The sequence below is a fragment of the Python bivittatus genome, unplaced genomic scaffold (genome assembly GCF_059951505.1).
Source record: "Python bivittatus isolate LINGU-HERP-01145 unplaced genomic scaffold, Pbiv_v1 ctg000670_np1212, whole genome shotgun sequence".
Lineage (NCBI taxonomy): Eukaryota > Metazoa > Chordata > Lepidosauria > Squamata > Pythonidae > Python > Python bivittatus.
In genome coordinates, this window is record NW_028277094.1 from 11,501,658 (window position 1) to 11,516,722 (window position 15,065).

Consider the following 15,065-nt stretch of genomic DNA (forward strand, 5'->3'; position numbering starts at 1 on the left):
CCCAGATTTTCGGGGCAGGGGCCTTGTTAAGCAGCAGATGTCAGTGGGGTTGAGTCACGGCTTGGGTGCAGCGGTGCAACGGAGGAGATCTAGTGAATGATACAAACAGCTAAAAGATAGGAGAAAAATCTGCGTGTTTGACATAGGACAGGAAAGAAACTGATAAGCAGATGGGACAGAAGCCAGGGAGGTGAAGATGTATATCAGCCGCCTTGTGAGAAATTTGAACCTCATAACTGGGATTAACAGGCCGGAGGGTGGGTGGGGATAATGGTGTCTCCAAATGCATGGCCGGTGAGCGTTCCATGGGTTGATAGATGGGATCAGTCCAGAATTGAAGGAGCTACGGATACTAAAAGTGCAATTAAGTTAGGGGTACTTTCGTTTGGATTCCTGTACTAGCAGGAGGTTGACCTTGAGAGTTGATGATTGCAAGAAACCTGAAGGTTTTATGAAGTGTCAGTACCACTAAGATGATATTGTTGAATACATCTTACAGTGGAGGGTTACGGAGACCCGGTACTATGAGTATTAGTTGAACTCAACCTCAGACCAAAGTTTCATTTAGTTCAGTATCTGATTTGACTGAAGAAAAAGAGTTAGAAGAATTAGCTTATGTAAGAAGAAGGGGACTCCTGAATACAATGGGTCTTTCTTCTGAGTCAACAAGCATGCGGTTACCCTCCTGGAAGATCTGGAATGTACTGAGCACTTTGGAAGGAGGAACACCTTGAGTTTATGGGTTCATTGCAGAAGAACTTAAGTCCTGGTGCTGGGGGGTTTCTATTCAGGTGGAAACATTTCAGCTTTCTCATTTAAGTAATGATCTGCTCCTATCAATTTGGTGGCTGGGGAGCAGATTCCCCAAATGGGAGGCACAGTCAGGAATCAGAGGTTATAAGGCTACAGGCAAAGGAAGGTCATAACCTTTTTTTTTTTTGCAAAGACAGACATAATGAGATACGATTTTCTCTTAAAAAGGGCAGTTGTTTGCATGAAGGAATGTGGTAACAGGATTCAAAGGCAACATGCCGAACTAACAAGGATTAAGCCTAATGATTTGCCCTGGTTCTTGGAGAAGGAACAGGATATAGGTTTTTCATAGGAAATGATGCTGTAGCAAGGGGGGAATCCAGAATTGGTCCCCTCCCATTCATCCCTCCATCGGAGGTATGCATGGAATGTGGCATTTAAGAAGGCAACTGAAAATAGCAGTCATTTCTCATCATCGTTATTAGAACTCTACTAATCTCTGCTTGGGAACCTGCAAGTGATATTGGTGTTGCCTTAAATTAATTAATTAAAGGAAAAAAGTGTAATGAATGTTTATGGGGCAGGGGCCCTTTTCTTAATAAACGGCGCTATTTTAAGAGACCTGCGTTTGAAACCATGGTGGCGATATCTGTTTTCCACCCAGAGCTCTTATCAGAGATGCATTTCTGGGGCTTCCGCAAACTTTGCTAACGGACCCAAGCAGTGGCCCAACAGCACCTGGGCTGGGAAATGTGACTTGATGTACGTTGCATGAGAAGTTTTTGGAAATGCAGTGAAACCAGGTGTGGGAGAAGGGGGGGGGGCTGTCGATACTGATTATATTCTGGGTGTTGGGAAGGGAGAGGAAAGTTCCCTTCTGAAGTAGAACATGTATGAATGGAGCATCCATAAATCCTTTGGGAAGGAAACTGGGTGGATGGGGTCCACCCAGTTTAAAGGTCCCCATCTCTAGGGTTTGTCAGGTTTACTACGTTCAAGTAAAGTGGAATGGTCTAAGTCTGGCAGTTTCGCAGCATTGGACCCTCAACACGGTCGCAGGCAGGTCAGAGCTGGACTGCGGGATTCTCGTCATTGTTCCCCCTCTTCCATCCTTGGCAATTCCAGCAAAGAAGAAGATGATGTCTGAGGGGTGGACTCACAAAATGGCTGCCGTTGGAGGTGTGGCCCATCCTAAAGCCCCTCCTACCCTGTCCCTTATGCTTGATAATGCTCTGGCATACCTTTTTCTTGGGCAGGTGGGCACCCTTTCTGGGTGGCACGCTGGTTGCCCGCAGTTGTTAATATTTTTAGTTTCCCAGATTGTTCATGGGGCTTGGCGGGGTCTGGAGGCGCACTTGAAAATTAAGGTAAAAGCAAGAGGCTGGTGCTAATCACTTGGCCCGGAGATGTCTGGAAGCGTGGTGTGAATCTGGCCCGTTGGGATACTTCGGTGTATCACGCAAGCCCCGAAAATGGATAAATTCAGAGATCAGGTTAAGGCTGTTCTGCAAACAGTCTCGCAGGGGGTTTAGGAAAGTGGCAGATTTTACATTTAAGTTTCGAAAGAGGATTCTTCATCCAGTAGACTTACCTAGATTTTAGCTAAGCTGTAGCTTTAGGATTAGCCTTATATGATTTATAGAAGATTACAGTTTCAGGCTGGCATTTCGTCAGATAAGTTACACATTTATCTTGCTTTATTAATTAGTTCTCCCCCCCCCCCCCGTTTTGTCATTTAAACCTAATCATTATTCTATTTTACGCAGCATTATGATCTATGATTACAACAATAAATCTCAGTGGAGGTTTTGTTTGGCCTCTTCATTGCAAGGAGAAAATTTGTAAGTTATTTATAGGCAGCTGCGTTTCGTAGGCCGGACTTCTGGGGTTGTAAAACGAGTATTTGGAGAGAAAAACAGAAGTAGGAATCAGTGGAAAGGAAGATTTCTCTCTCTCTCTCTCTCTCTCTCTCTCTCTCTCTTATTTCCAGAACAGAATTAAGTTTTCTAAAGTGCCTTTTGGCTCTTGCGCGCAAGGCATAAATCTCTTTCATTCTTGTTCAGCGTCTAGCGTTCTTTCCGTTGTAAATCCACGAGTCCTAATTTGTCAGCAAGTAAAATGGGGGGCGGGGGAAAACCATCCGAAAAATAAAATCCAGACCATCTTGGGCTGTGCAAGGTATTTTAAGTACATACCACAGAAATAATTAAAATGTCTGGCTTTGTGGTGGGCAGCTGAGCGAACCCACACAGCAGAAGGCGCATCTGAAGCAGTTTGTCTCTGGAGAGGCCCAAAGAAGGGCCTTTTTTGACCATTAATTGTTTTTGCTAGAATTGGGTCCAGCATTTTGTGGTATTGTAAAATTTATTAACTGCCACAATCCCAAAGGGCTTTTTTTTTTTTTTGGCTAGCAGCAGGGAAACCTCTTGGTGGCCGTTGTGGGGGGAAATAGGAGGGGGTGGGTGCCGTGCATACCCCCTTGAGCTGTGGGTTGAAAGGCAGGATACAGATCCAATAAAATAAATAAAATTGTGGTTGCACAAGGAAGAATAGAGAAAGTCATTTTTCTTCATCGTCTTCTCTTGCTTCAGCCGAGTCTTGGTGAGTATGATTTGACTGGGTTGCGGTGGCCATTCCTGGCCTGAACCATCTTGTGGCTAGTCCCCTGTGACTACTCCAGGTGACCAAGGAGAGACTTGTGCAGGTTTGGGTAAACAAGAAAACCCTCTGCGGTGTGTCTTTCCTGATTCGGTGTGTCTTTCCTGATTCGTTGTGTTTCAGATGCTTTCCTTGTCTTTCTCTGCCTGAACAGACTCCCTTTCTCCAGCAGCATGTTAATTAGCAGTGATAAGAGGAACCTTAATCTCTCTTGATAAGGAGACCCGGGCAAGTTGAGTGTGAAATTGGATTAGCCTCAGATTCTTTTGAGGGCTGATTTTAGGGGAAGTCGTAAACCATTAAGGGAGGACAATGCATGCTGGCGTGTTGAGGATGGTATTTAGGCTAGAAAAGCTGACCAAGTACTTCCTGAGAGGAAGGATGAAAGGGGGATGAGCCAAGGCTGGGTAGAACATCTGAGCTCCACTGGATTTGGTCTTGGTAGCCTTTCTGGCCGTTTCTCTTCTTACAGTTGATGAACGTTGTTTGTTGAAGGTTCCCTGGGCTCAGTGAAGGTGAACGATGAAGGGGACTGGCGGTCCCTATGTGTTATTCTTGGAAATCAGGAAGTTTTCTATCAATGCCTGTGCATGAGAAGAGGGGACACCCCTGCGTGTCAAGGCTGGGTTTGTAAGACATCTTTGGCCGTGGTTTAATCCACTGAATGTTCTGGGCTAGTACCACACACCGAACCATAAACCAAGTATCTGGGCTTGGTTCCCATAACATGCTTGGCTAAACCGTGGATTGTGAGTTAGGCTGGTTGGTGACTCATTGGGTTGTACAGATACAGCCCCAGGAGCAGCCCCAGAAAAGACTGAAAAAAGGGGGCTGAAGAGGCAGAGAAAACTCAAAGGGCATCTTTGGGCTGGCAAGCTAATTAGATTCTTGAATAAATCAATAGTGCATTTTACATTAACTTTGGGAGGTTCAATAAATGGGAGAGTGTCCAGCACAGCCAGGAGGACTGCAAGTGTGCAGGAGGAACATTCAGAGTTTGTGTCTTGTGCCAGTAGAGATGGGAACCCTGTGCCCTGGGTTGTACCTGGCTGTGGGTCCCATGATATGTAGCAGCTTTTCTTCTGTTTTGGGGATCCCCAATTGATGGCAGGGAAGGAACGTGTTCCCTATCCACAGCCAGCCCAGGGCAGGGGTGATGTTGGTGTGCCTTGGCACAGTATTTTCAGGCATGGCATTGACCAGGTAACTAAGGCTCGGGGGGGGGGATAGACTTTTCAAGATGAATGCAGCGTGGCTCTCAGCTGGAAGGAGAAGACGTTTGCACTGCTCAGATTATGTTTTGAAAATGGTAAAAACCCTTCTGTTCCTAATATTGAACTTGGTTGAATCTGGAAGCTGTGTTCTTGAATGGTGCCGCTTTCCACCACACACTTTGTACAAACCAGGGGTGGCCAAAGGTGATGGGTGCTGCGAGCTGGTTCTTCATCCTTCCTCCGTGGAATTCCAGACAAGGAGCAAGAGCAAACCAGGAGACTGCACAGAGTCAGGCGTGACGCTCCCTTGGGCACGCGTGACTCAGGCTGCAATGTTTGGTCCGAGAGGTGGATTTAAGCATGGATTTACTCAGCTAAAAAAGATGACTCTGATCGGAAAATGTGTTGGAATGGTTAGGGACAGGGTTCAAACATAGATTGCAATCACTTCTCTCACTTGAATCTTTATGCAAATGGGTCTAGGTTGAGGTGCTCCCTTGCAAGTGCCATGATATTGAATATTGGGGATGTGTGAGTGCTGTTTAGAGCTATTGCAAGCTTGGTGTTGTGGCTGCCAACCCATGACATCCTGGCTTAGTGCCATACAAATGCAGTCACCATTTCACTGGTTCCTATGCACTGCAGAACCAAGTTTGCCCATCTGGTGAGAACCTCGCTCTGAGGTCATGGGCACAAGGATAAAATGACAGGTCTTCTCTGGGGCCTCCCCCACACTTTTGGATCCTCCCTGGTGGTTTTTAGAAGATTGTCAAAGACAGATTTGTTTTATCGGGCCTTTTACCCTAGCCGGCATTCGTCTGGTGGGACGGCTGATTTATGATGACTCTTGTTTTTGCTTTGATTTGTTCCCCATCGTGGCTTTTATAAGACTAACCTGTTGTAACCCACCCTGAGTCTTTGGAGTTGGGCAGGTTCTAAGAACCCTAACATAAGTAAATAGATGCCATTATGAAATGCCAGCGCCCTGCCAGGAATTTGCTTTCTGTGTATTGGCATGATTAAGCCTCTGGTGGGTTGCCATGGAGGTGGGTGCCTATGCTTAAGTTCTCCCTTGGATGTGTTTTTAGGTGATCACTTGAAAGTCTGCCCTCAAGGCTACACCTGCTGTTCCCAAGCCATGGAGGAGAAGTATTGGCAGCAGAGCCGACAAGATTTCAGCCATGCTGTTGTCGAGCTGAGCAACAATTTGCAAGGAACCTTCAGTTCGCGATACAGAAAGTTCGATGGTGAGTCCGCGCTCTCGGCCACTTCTGAATCAACATTCACGTGTTGGAGGTTTGTTCAGACAGAGCGGGTGCAGGTCATCCCACTCTTGCTGTCTCTCGTTCTCCTCCCCATGATTCTCTTGCTGGGTGACTCGTGAGTTGGGGTACTGGGGTTAGAATAACGCTTGCTCGGCAAACGGATTCAGTAGATGTATGTGCTGATGGAGTCTCTTTGAGGTGCCCATGTGGGGAACACAACCATTTTTCCAATTTGGGTCCAAAGTACCTACGTAAATTGAACCTGAATTTTACTGTGCTGTTCTTGTAAGCCCTGTGACTCACTCAAGTCTAGCCTGATGGTTCTAGGGCGGTGTTTCTCAACCTTGGTCACTTTAAGACAGGTGGACTTCAACTCCCAGAATTCCCCAGCCAGCATAGCTGGCTGGGGAATTCTGGGAATTAAAGTCCACCCGTCTTAAAGTGACCAAGGTTGAGAAACACTGTTCTAGGATACTGTGGTTCACGTGCTGCTGGGATCCAAGCTCCATCTTCTTCCGGCGAATGTATATTCAGAACCCGGTGGGTTGCTGTGAGGATTGGAAACCAAGGGGCAAGGGGGCACAAAATGGGTTAATCCTCCTCTTTTTGTCGGGAAATGTTGGTGCCCAGCCGTTTCATTCATGGCACGGCTTTCACTCCAGTGGTGTTTCAGCCGGAGGAGAGGGCAGCAGACGACCTCATTTCTTACATTGCTTTACAAGGAGGCCTTGAAACAACATTGTGCCTCAAAGGTCAGAAATGCCAGAACCTTTTTTGGGGGAGTGTGGTTTTTTCCAGCGCTCCAAGATGTGAGTTTCAGCTTTTGTGGCTTCTCTGCTGTTATTCTTCATGCAGTTGTGACAAGGCACAGGCAGCCTGGGAAGGGACAGGGCGAAACAACTTGAAATCTGACAGGGAGAGGCAAGCAAAGAAGAGGGAAAGAGAAAGGAAGGGTGTTTCTTCTGTGGTTCTGATTCAGGGACGGATCATCCTGGAGAAGATCTGTCTGTGTGGTCACTGGGAGTCAAACTCATCAGTCTGATTTAGGCAGCAGGGCGGGACCCCTGACGCCCTTAAGGCCAGATTGCCCCCCCAGGAAATGCCCTGGGAAGCAGAGGGTATCCCTGAGCAAGGCCCCCTCAACCCAGCCCTTTCTGCGTGCAGAGAGAGATGGAGGGGGTGAGCCGAGGGCCAGGGGTTCCCCATCCTTGCAGGTGGGAAAAGGTGGTTTGCAAGGAAGAGAGGTGGGAGTCCGTTCTGGGCATGCAAGACTGTAGGAGGGAAAGGGAGGCGTTGGGGTTCGGATGTCGACCTAGGAATAACCACGGATCGTGTCCTCACCCTGGCCTGTCTTCCAGTTGCAGGAAAGCCAAACAAATCGATGTTTTGGGGAGGGTTCTGCAAGGCAGACAGATGGCTTGCCCACTTACCCGGGAGCTCTTTTCTTGCCCACCCTCTGCAGCTTCTTTAATTACGAGGCAAACTCAGCTGGGCTTCCCTTCCTTCTTTTCTTCCTTTCTTCCCCTCTTTCTCTCTCTCTTTCCTGTGCTGATAAGTACTAACAGATGGTTCCCCAAACCAAATGGCTCTCGGAGTTCCTAGGGAGGCTCAACCGGCACGTTCGCTTCTCAGATCTTCTGGTCCTGGGGAAGAGGAAGAGGCGTCGCGAGACGCCTGGGGAGTCAGAGGGCTGTAGGACGATTAGCCCAGAGGAGAGCAAATGTCCAGCAGACGTTTAGGGAGAGCTGGCCGGGATGAGTTGAAAGGAACATTAGAGAAAGGAAAAGGGGTCAGCGCCTTAAGAATGGTGCAGTCGAACTGCTGCCATGCTGGAGAAGAACCAGAGGGGCCCGGGGTCCCGTCTCCACTCCCTGGAGGGTTTCAAGACCATCCCTGTCTCTCAGCCCCATCCTTACCTCGCAAAATAGTTTCAGCTGAATTGCTGGGCAGGCTAAAGACCCCGTGTTGAACCCTGAGGAGGCGGAAGATTGAACAGGAAGAGCCCCTCTGTTGTGATGCACCAGTCCAGGGGCTTCTTATACCTTGTCCCCGATTCTGGCAAGCAGATGGCATACGCGTCTGTTTCTGCCACACGTCCACCGAAATTGCGGCGCTAAAATTCTGAACGGGCGCAGTCTTTTCAGCACTTTGCCTGCATAGCAGCCTACTGTCACGCTTTTCTGCCCAGTGCCCGTGGGTCCGGAAATGCCTTTGGCCTGTGGAGGAAAAGGATGTGCTGGAAGACCTGGGCTAGTGTTACAGGACATGGAAACCCGTTAAGGCAGGGTTCCTCAACCTTGGCAACGTTAAGACGGGTGGACTTCAACTCCCAGAATTCCCCAGCCAGCTGGGGAATTCTGGGAGTTGAAGTCCACCCGTCTTAACGTTGCCAAGGTTGAGGAACCCTGTGTTAAGGTGAATATAGCACAGTCAATGGGATTCCCCTTGATCTGAACCAGGGCAGTTGCAAGGAGAGAAACCGAAGCCCTTCTTCCCCCCAAACAGGGTTTTATTTGGAATTCCTTTTCCCTGTGTGGGGCTGAGACAAAAATTAATAAGCACGCCAGAGCCAAGCACGTAATGATTTAAGGGTTCGTGCATCGTAATCCTTAGTAGATGGGGCCACTTGGGGAATGTAAGCACAGCAAAAGGTGCATTTTCGGCCCGAAACGCAGCCCTCCCTCCCCCCCCGCAACATTATTCTCCATGGCCTTGTCCACCTCGGTCAGTGCAATTTCATTCTAAGCCAGACAGAGCCACAGCTCACCGGCTATAAATAGTTTGGGGCCTTTCGAAGACCCCCTTCCAGCTGCTGCAGTGGGGCTTGGCTTTCCCTTGTGGGAAAGCCCTCCCCAGGGAGAATGTCAAGGCTCTGATTTGCCGGCCACTGTAAAACACACACTTTTACAATGCTGTAAAACAAGAAAGTAATCTCTGAGCGTACAAGTTGTGTTTGAGAACAAGCCCAGCTCCGAAGACAGACAAAAGGTGTTAATTCATTTTGCCCTTCAAACTGTCGAGATAGCAACTTGCCCACCCACCATTCTTTCCTTCCCCCCCCCACCCGCTCCAAGGTTGGAGGGTTATTCCTGGGCCACTTTGAGGCTCATTAATCAGCACAGACCTGCCTTCTTCAAGGGGAAAAATTAATGCCTAACTAGAACAACCTTCGTAGCAAAATTCTCACCTGGGTTAGTAAATACTTGGCTCCTGCCACTTGCTTCCTCAGTTTACTCGACTTACTGAATTCAAAGCAGCTGTCTTCTTGGGCCGATGGCTTATTTAGCAAACCATGGTTAAGTAGGCCACCGGATGAGTAAACCCAGACACTACGTCTCCGCTGAATTGAAGAATTGCATTTCATGTCTTCTGTCCAGAACAATCTGACTGGGTTGGGTGATGGCTATCATGGCCATTCACCAAAACCATCCCCCCCCCCCCAAATTCTTCCGGCACCATTTGGCACCTCTGTGGTTCATCCATAATCAGCCTCCGTAGCCTTCAAGGATATCAACTTGGGTTTTTCTTGTTGCTTTGCTTTGGGCAAGAGTTCAGATGAAATAATTTGGTCCTGTGAGGTTCTCTAGGATGATTTTGCCTGGTTCCAAGGCTAGGAGTCGTTTGTGCTAGCTAAGAATTCTGGGAGCTGAAGTCCACACATTTGGAAGGTGCCCAGGTTGGGGAAGATGGACATCCCCTGTCTTTCCCCGGTGCCCTTGAGAAATTTTGGACTCCTCCCATAATCTGGGAGAGCAGTAGGGTTGTGCCCTCGAGCCATGTGGTGTTGGTTCCCAAACTCCTGCTTTTTGGCCCACCTTTTTTCTAATTGTTGCCTTCCAGGACATGGAGGACGTATCCCAAATGGACTGTGTCCTTGAATAAAGATGGGCCGATGATGCTGGGGGGGCGGGGGGCTTTAAAGGCAAAACAACCGCACTTTTAGCTTTTGTTTCCTGAAAGAAACCTCCGCAGACCTCAGTTTTGCTGCAGCAATGGGGTGGCGTAGGTTGGGGTTGTAGGATGCTCCGCCAGCCTCCGGCCGTTCTGTAAATCCAGGGCCTTCCCAGCCGGCCAGCAGTTTATCTGCAAGAAGGAGAATTCCCGGCCAGCGACAACTGGCGGTGAACCAGAACCTCAGGGTCTGCCCTTTGAATTCAGGACGGTTATTTTCAGAGCCAGCGTGATCCTAAGGCTTTTCTTCAGGTAAGCTTCCAAAGAGGAAACCGATCCGGCCCTTGGATTCAAAGGTCAGGAAGGCAGGGGGTGGCCGGGGGAGAGGAAGTGAGCTTTCAGAATGATTAAGTGAATTCGAAGTTAACACGTCCCGCCATCCGCAGGTTTGTCATACAGGCGAAAGCAAAAGAACGCAGGAGAAAATCGCAGACAGGAAGTGCCGGCCACGGGAACGGGCAGACCCGCCTGTGCTAATACTGGACGAGGGACACGTTATGGGTGGGTTGTGGGTCGGGGGGCACCTGGCAGACAAAAGCCTTGTTCTGAGGGTCTGTTTCGCTTCTGCTCCTGTAGAGGCCCTTGTTTCTGCTGCCAGGTCCATCCCGAGAGCCCATGGCTACGTTCGGAAGGAGCGTTCTGGTGGATAGATTTTAAAAGCTCCCCCCCATCTGTTCCTCCCCTCTCCCCAAAACATTTGGAGTCAGACTTTGTTTGTCCTGGAGCCCTTTGAAGATTTCAAAAATTTGAATTCCAACATACACCAGACTGTCTTAACAAGGTTTAAATTCAAACTGGGCCAAAGACTTTCTCCCCGGTGCGCCTCTTTGCTCCGGCTTTGGAGTCGAAACACTGGCTCCTTTGAGGGTTTCAGCACAGAGGCCTGTGTTATTGAAACGTATTTGCTGGACACAAGTCTCGGGAAGACACCCAGTCCTCTGGATGAAACCGCCACCGACTTTTTCGCCCTCGCAAGGAAGGGGTGGGCTTGGTGTGGCAGTTCCAGCCTTTGGGGATTCCAACGCTATGAACCGCCATTCATTCCTCACCTTATTCCTCCCCTCTCCCCAATTTCGAGTGATATTAAATCATAAAATAATTACATGCAGGATGGGTGGGAGGAGGTAATCTTGCAAAGAACCTCTTTGGGACCGCGCCAGCTGTTTTATGTTATAGACATCTGTCCCCCATTAGATGTTTCTTAGGTTATTACACTGCGATATTAAATATTTCTTGTTGAGCTTTCTTCACATCTCGGAGGACCCCTTCCTGAACACAATCCTTGCAGTGCATTCTGACCGCAGAGCTGGGGCCGCTGTAGGTCCCTCACCCTTTCATCTCTCTTCTCTTGGGTCGCCTTTTCCAGGTCTGGTGTGGAATATTCCCACATCCAACACTTGCATTGCTCTGAATCTGTCTGCCTGTTGTTGGTTGATTTTTCCTGTGGGTCCTCCAAGGCCATTATCTCCCACCTGGCCGTCTCTGTGATAGGTGGGGCCACAGTGAACACCTGGAAGATGACTGAAGTTCTGAAGTTGGACACTTCTGTGTTAAGACTCAGCAGCTGTGTTCTACAACACGCATAGAGTCAAACCTTTTTCTGGGTTTGCATGATATACTGAACCACAAACAGACCATATGACCTGGGTTCACATAGCACAAAAAGGTAACCAAGTTTAAAACGAACCCAACTTCACCTATGGTGGGAACGCTGACTTGGTAATGAACACGCCCTCTAAGTATCCACATAAGGGCTGTTTTCACTGTTTTGATGCTTATTTTGAGGTATACCAACTTGGACCAAGCTTATTTCTAGATCTGACATAGGAATATATGTAAGAAATATAGTAATAAATGGATTTATTGGCTTGGTTTTTTCTGTATCTCATTTCAGAAAATGATTCAAAATATTATTCCTTCTTGGGTAACTCTTAAATCTTTTGCATATTATACTATTTCTAGTCCAAGAATAGAGTATCTTCTGCATTTTGTAGGCAGTATTTCTGCCATAGCATCTGCAGGAGGGACAAAAAGTCAAGGTGGTGACTACCATCCTGTGGTCAAAGCCCCTGTCCCTTTATTACATGTGTCATATGTGCAATGCATGTAAAAATGGGATGGGGCTTCAATCATACAATTATGACTACCATCTTGACTTATTGACCCACCCCATGGACTCCGCTGATTCCTACCGAACTTGGTGGAACTTACTCCAGAGTGGTACCATAGAGGTTGTCCCATTCCTTGCAGTAAGTTTCTTTCTCTTCCTCCAGAATTTTTCAGAGAGCTCCTGGAGAACGCCGAGAAATCCTTGAACGACATGTTTGTACGGACTTACGGCCTCCTGTACATGCAGAACTCCGAGATGTTTAAGGACCTCTTTGTGGAGCTGAAGCGATATTACGCGGGTGGCAGGGTCAACCTGGAGGAGATGCTCAATGACTTTTGGGCCCGGCTTCTAGAACGCATGTTCCGCCTGGTCAACCCCCAGTACTACTTTTCGGACGAGTACCTGGAGTGTGTCAGCAAGTACACGGAGCAGCTGAAACCATTTGGGGACGTCCCACGAAAGCTGAAGCTGCAGGTGACCCGGGCTTTTGTGGCAGCTCGCACTTTCGCCCAAGGCCTGGCCGTGGCGAGGGATGTCGTGGCCAAAGTATCTGCGGTGAGTGGGTGCTCTTGCTTTAGCCCAAGGGAGGGCAAAAGAGGAATAGGACAATATCAGAAAGCGTGCGATGCGAGAGAGAGGAGGAGGATCCATCCACTGGGCCCTCCCAAGGCTGCCCCACCTACCAAAAAACTGCTATCTTCATGGAGGACCCCCTGAGAAGGTTGAGACCAGCAGACAAAGGTTGCCTGCTTTTACCTGCTCTAAACAAGGCAGTGCGTTTACTTGATTTTAATAGACCCAGTTTCATTTTTTTCAGTTTATCAAAGCAGAACCTCTGTTTTCCTTCCCTTAAAAGTGTGGGGAAAGAGAAAAGTGGTGAAGAAGAGGAAGAGTCCTGGGTGAATTTCTGCTTTAATGTCTTCTGTGAGCCAGGTTCTTGCAAATCTTCCTCTGCCCTTCAGGAATGCTCTTGCCTTTGAATTCGGCCTGATGGATTGCAAGAGGCAGATTAGCCAGACGCAGACATTTCAGTCTTGGCAAAGTCCGCACTGCAAGTTTGGGGGACTGCTTTGCTGTCAATTCCCACCCTCCTCCCTGCTTTCCATCCATGGGAATTTATAGATAATTTTTTTGTGCCCTTTTGGAATTTTTTGACTATGAGAACTTTCCCTTCGACATGTTCTCTCATTTCCCCTTGGAAACGGTAAACATTGGGGTGGAGAATTGGGGTATTACTGAACCCCTGACAGGCATTAAAATCAACAGCTTTAAATTGCTGGCCAACACGGATATTTCCTGCCCAAACCTTGGGGGCATTTTATTATATATATTTAGAAGAGAAAAGGCGGGGGGGAAATATGTAAGCCAGACCTTGCAGTGACTCATGGAAGAGAGAAACCCGATATTTTGCAATTCATAGACTACAGAAATTTCTCTGTAATGAAGACCATATGGCTGAATGTCATTCAAATTAGGGTTGAGCCAAAAAAGGAAAGGGGGGAGTTTTGGCGTGAATGGATTCTGGCAGCAGCACGAGTCCACGCCCCGTTCAGTGATCAATCCGTGATTGTTTTGAAAGGGGTCAGAAATGTTCACTGATAGGGCAGGTGTGCTGGGTGACATGGTCGCCGTGGCAAATGTGAGGGGCTACCTAATGCCGTAATGTCCTAATCACAGCATGATATCAGAGAGCAGCTACCTAAATAATTGAAAGGGCCCCCAGAATGTTGCCCAGTTCAATTTACGTTCGTTTTATGAAGTTGCCACACCTGCTCCCAGCCAATCTGCTCGATGATCCCTGATTGGCTGGGATCCCCCAGGTGATCAAATGAGAGAGAAAAGGCCGTAGAAATGAAAGCCACGTGGATTTCTGGGCCCGTCGCCTGCCGGAGGCTAAATCTGGTAATCCCTGCCTCTCCACCAAGCAGCGCTGTGGGAAAGTTTCTCAGAAACAGGCTCTGCACTTTGAATTGTGGAATTCACCTTTGACTTTGCTCTTGAACATCATGCGTTTGGCTCATACAGAATCATCCAACCAAAGACAGGTTTGAAAAGATGTTTTAAGCACCCCCCCCCCAGCCAAATGGAAACGCTTGGCGTGTGCTGCAGACCTGGGGGGTTGCTTTTTCTTTTTTTAAAGCGGTGCACTTTCTGGGATTTCGCTACTGTTGGGCCTTGCCAGTTACAAGCATTGTAATCCATGCCTTTAGCACAGCCGGTAGAGAAGGAAGCATCCAGAAAGCACGGGGAAAGAGGGCCCCAGGAGCAGACCCAGAACCTGGGGCCTTTTCACCACGGGTCGGCGCGCAGCGCATTTACCAAAAGGCAAACTGTCCTTCCCGCCTCCTCGTTCTGGGCAGGCGGGCATCTTGGCAAGCAAAGACCTGGGCTTTTGTTTTAAAAAGCGCCTGAAGGGTGGGATTACGCCTGGACTTGGCACTTCCTGGGTGCGGCGTTTCCACTTCCCTCCCTTTTCTTAATTAAAAGAATCTTTAAATCAAACGGGGCAAGGAATCTGTCGGGCGCCAGAGAAAGAGAGCTCCAGAAATAAATAAGCATCCAGAGATAAAGAGCTTGGGCGCACGTGTTCTGTCTCTGGAGCTTGGCATTCAGACAAGCCTGCCATCGGCAGACACATAGAGATAAACCACATTTACACACCATGATAAAAAACCTAAGGGGGGATGAAAAAGACTGGGACGCATCCCCTCCGGCAGCCAGCGCGCAGAGAAGCAGGGATCGGCACCAGACAAGCAGGCAGAAGAAGATACTCTAATCGAGGAACCCCCAAGGAGGAAACCCCACCCCACCGGCACTGGCAGGGCAAGCCACTGTCGACAAACAGGGAGCAAACCCCACCCTCCCGGGCACCGATGATGTTACCTAGTCGGGTAATGAAACGCCTGCAAGCCAACCCCCGAGCTCGGAGAGCACCAAGGACTCCACCGGGCTTACGGCATTCGCACGCAGCTCCCGGAGAAGGTCAGAGAAGGCTGTTCCTTCTCTGAATCTCCACCCAAGATCAGTCCGAAAAGTTCAGACCCCTTACTGCTTATACGGTGGGCCCGTTTGCAGGTGGAGGGCTCCGGTCGTGGCCCTGCCCCCTTTACTGGC

General features: G+C 48.6%; 1 protein-coding gene across 2 annotated transcripts in view; it reads left to right on the forward strand.

The window, feature by feature from the left end:
• GPC4 (glypican 4) overlaps positions 1-15,065 on the forward strand; it is a 41,793-nt gene that overhangs the window by 16,000 nt on the left and 10,728 nt on the right. For both annotated transcript variants that reach the window (XM_088151701.1, XM_007442300.3), the window contains exons 2-3: positions 5,714-5,872; positions 12,115-12,506. In XM_088151701.1, coding sequence (XP_088007827.1) covers positions 5,714-5,872; positions 12,115-12,506 — 551 coding nt within the window. The remainder of the gene's footprint in view (positions 1-5,713; positions 5,873-12,114; positions 12,507-15,065) is intronic.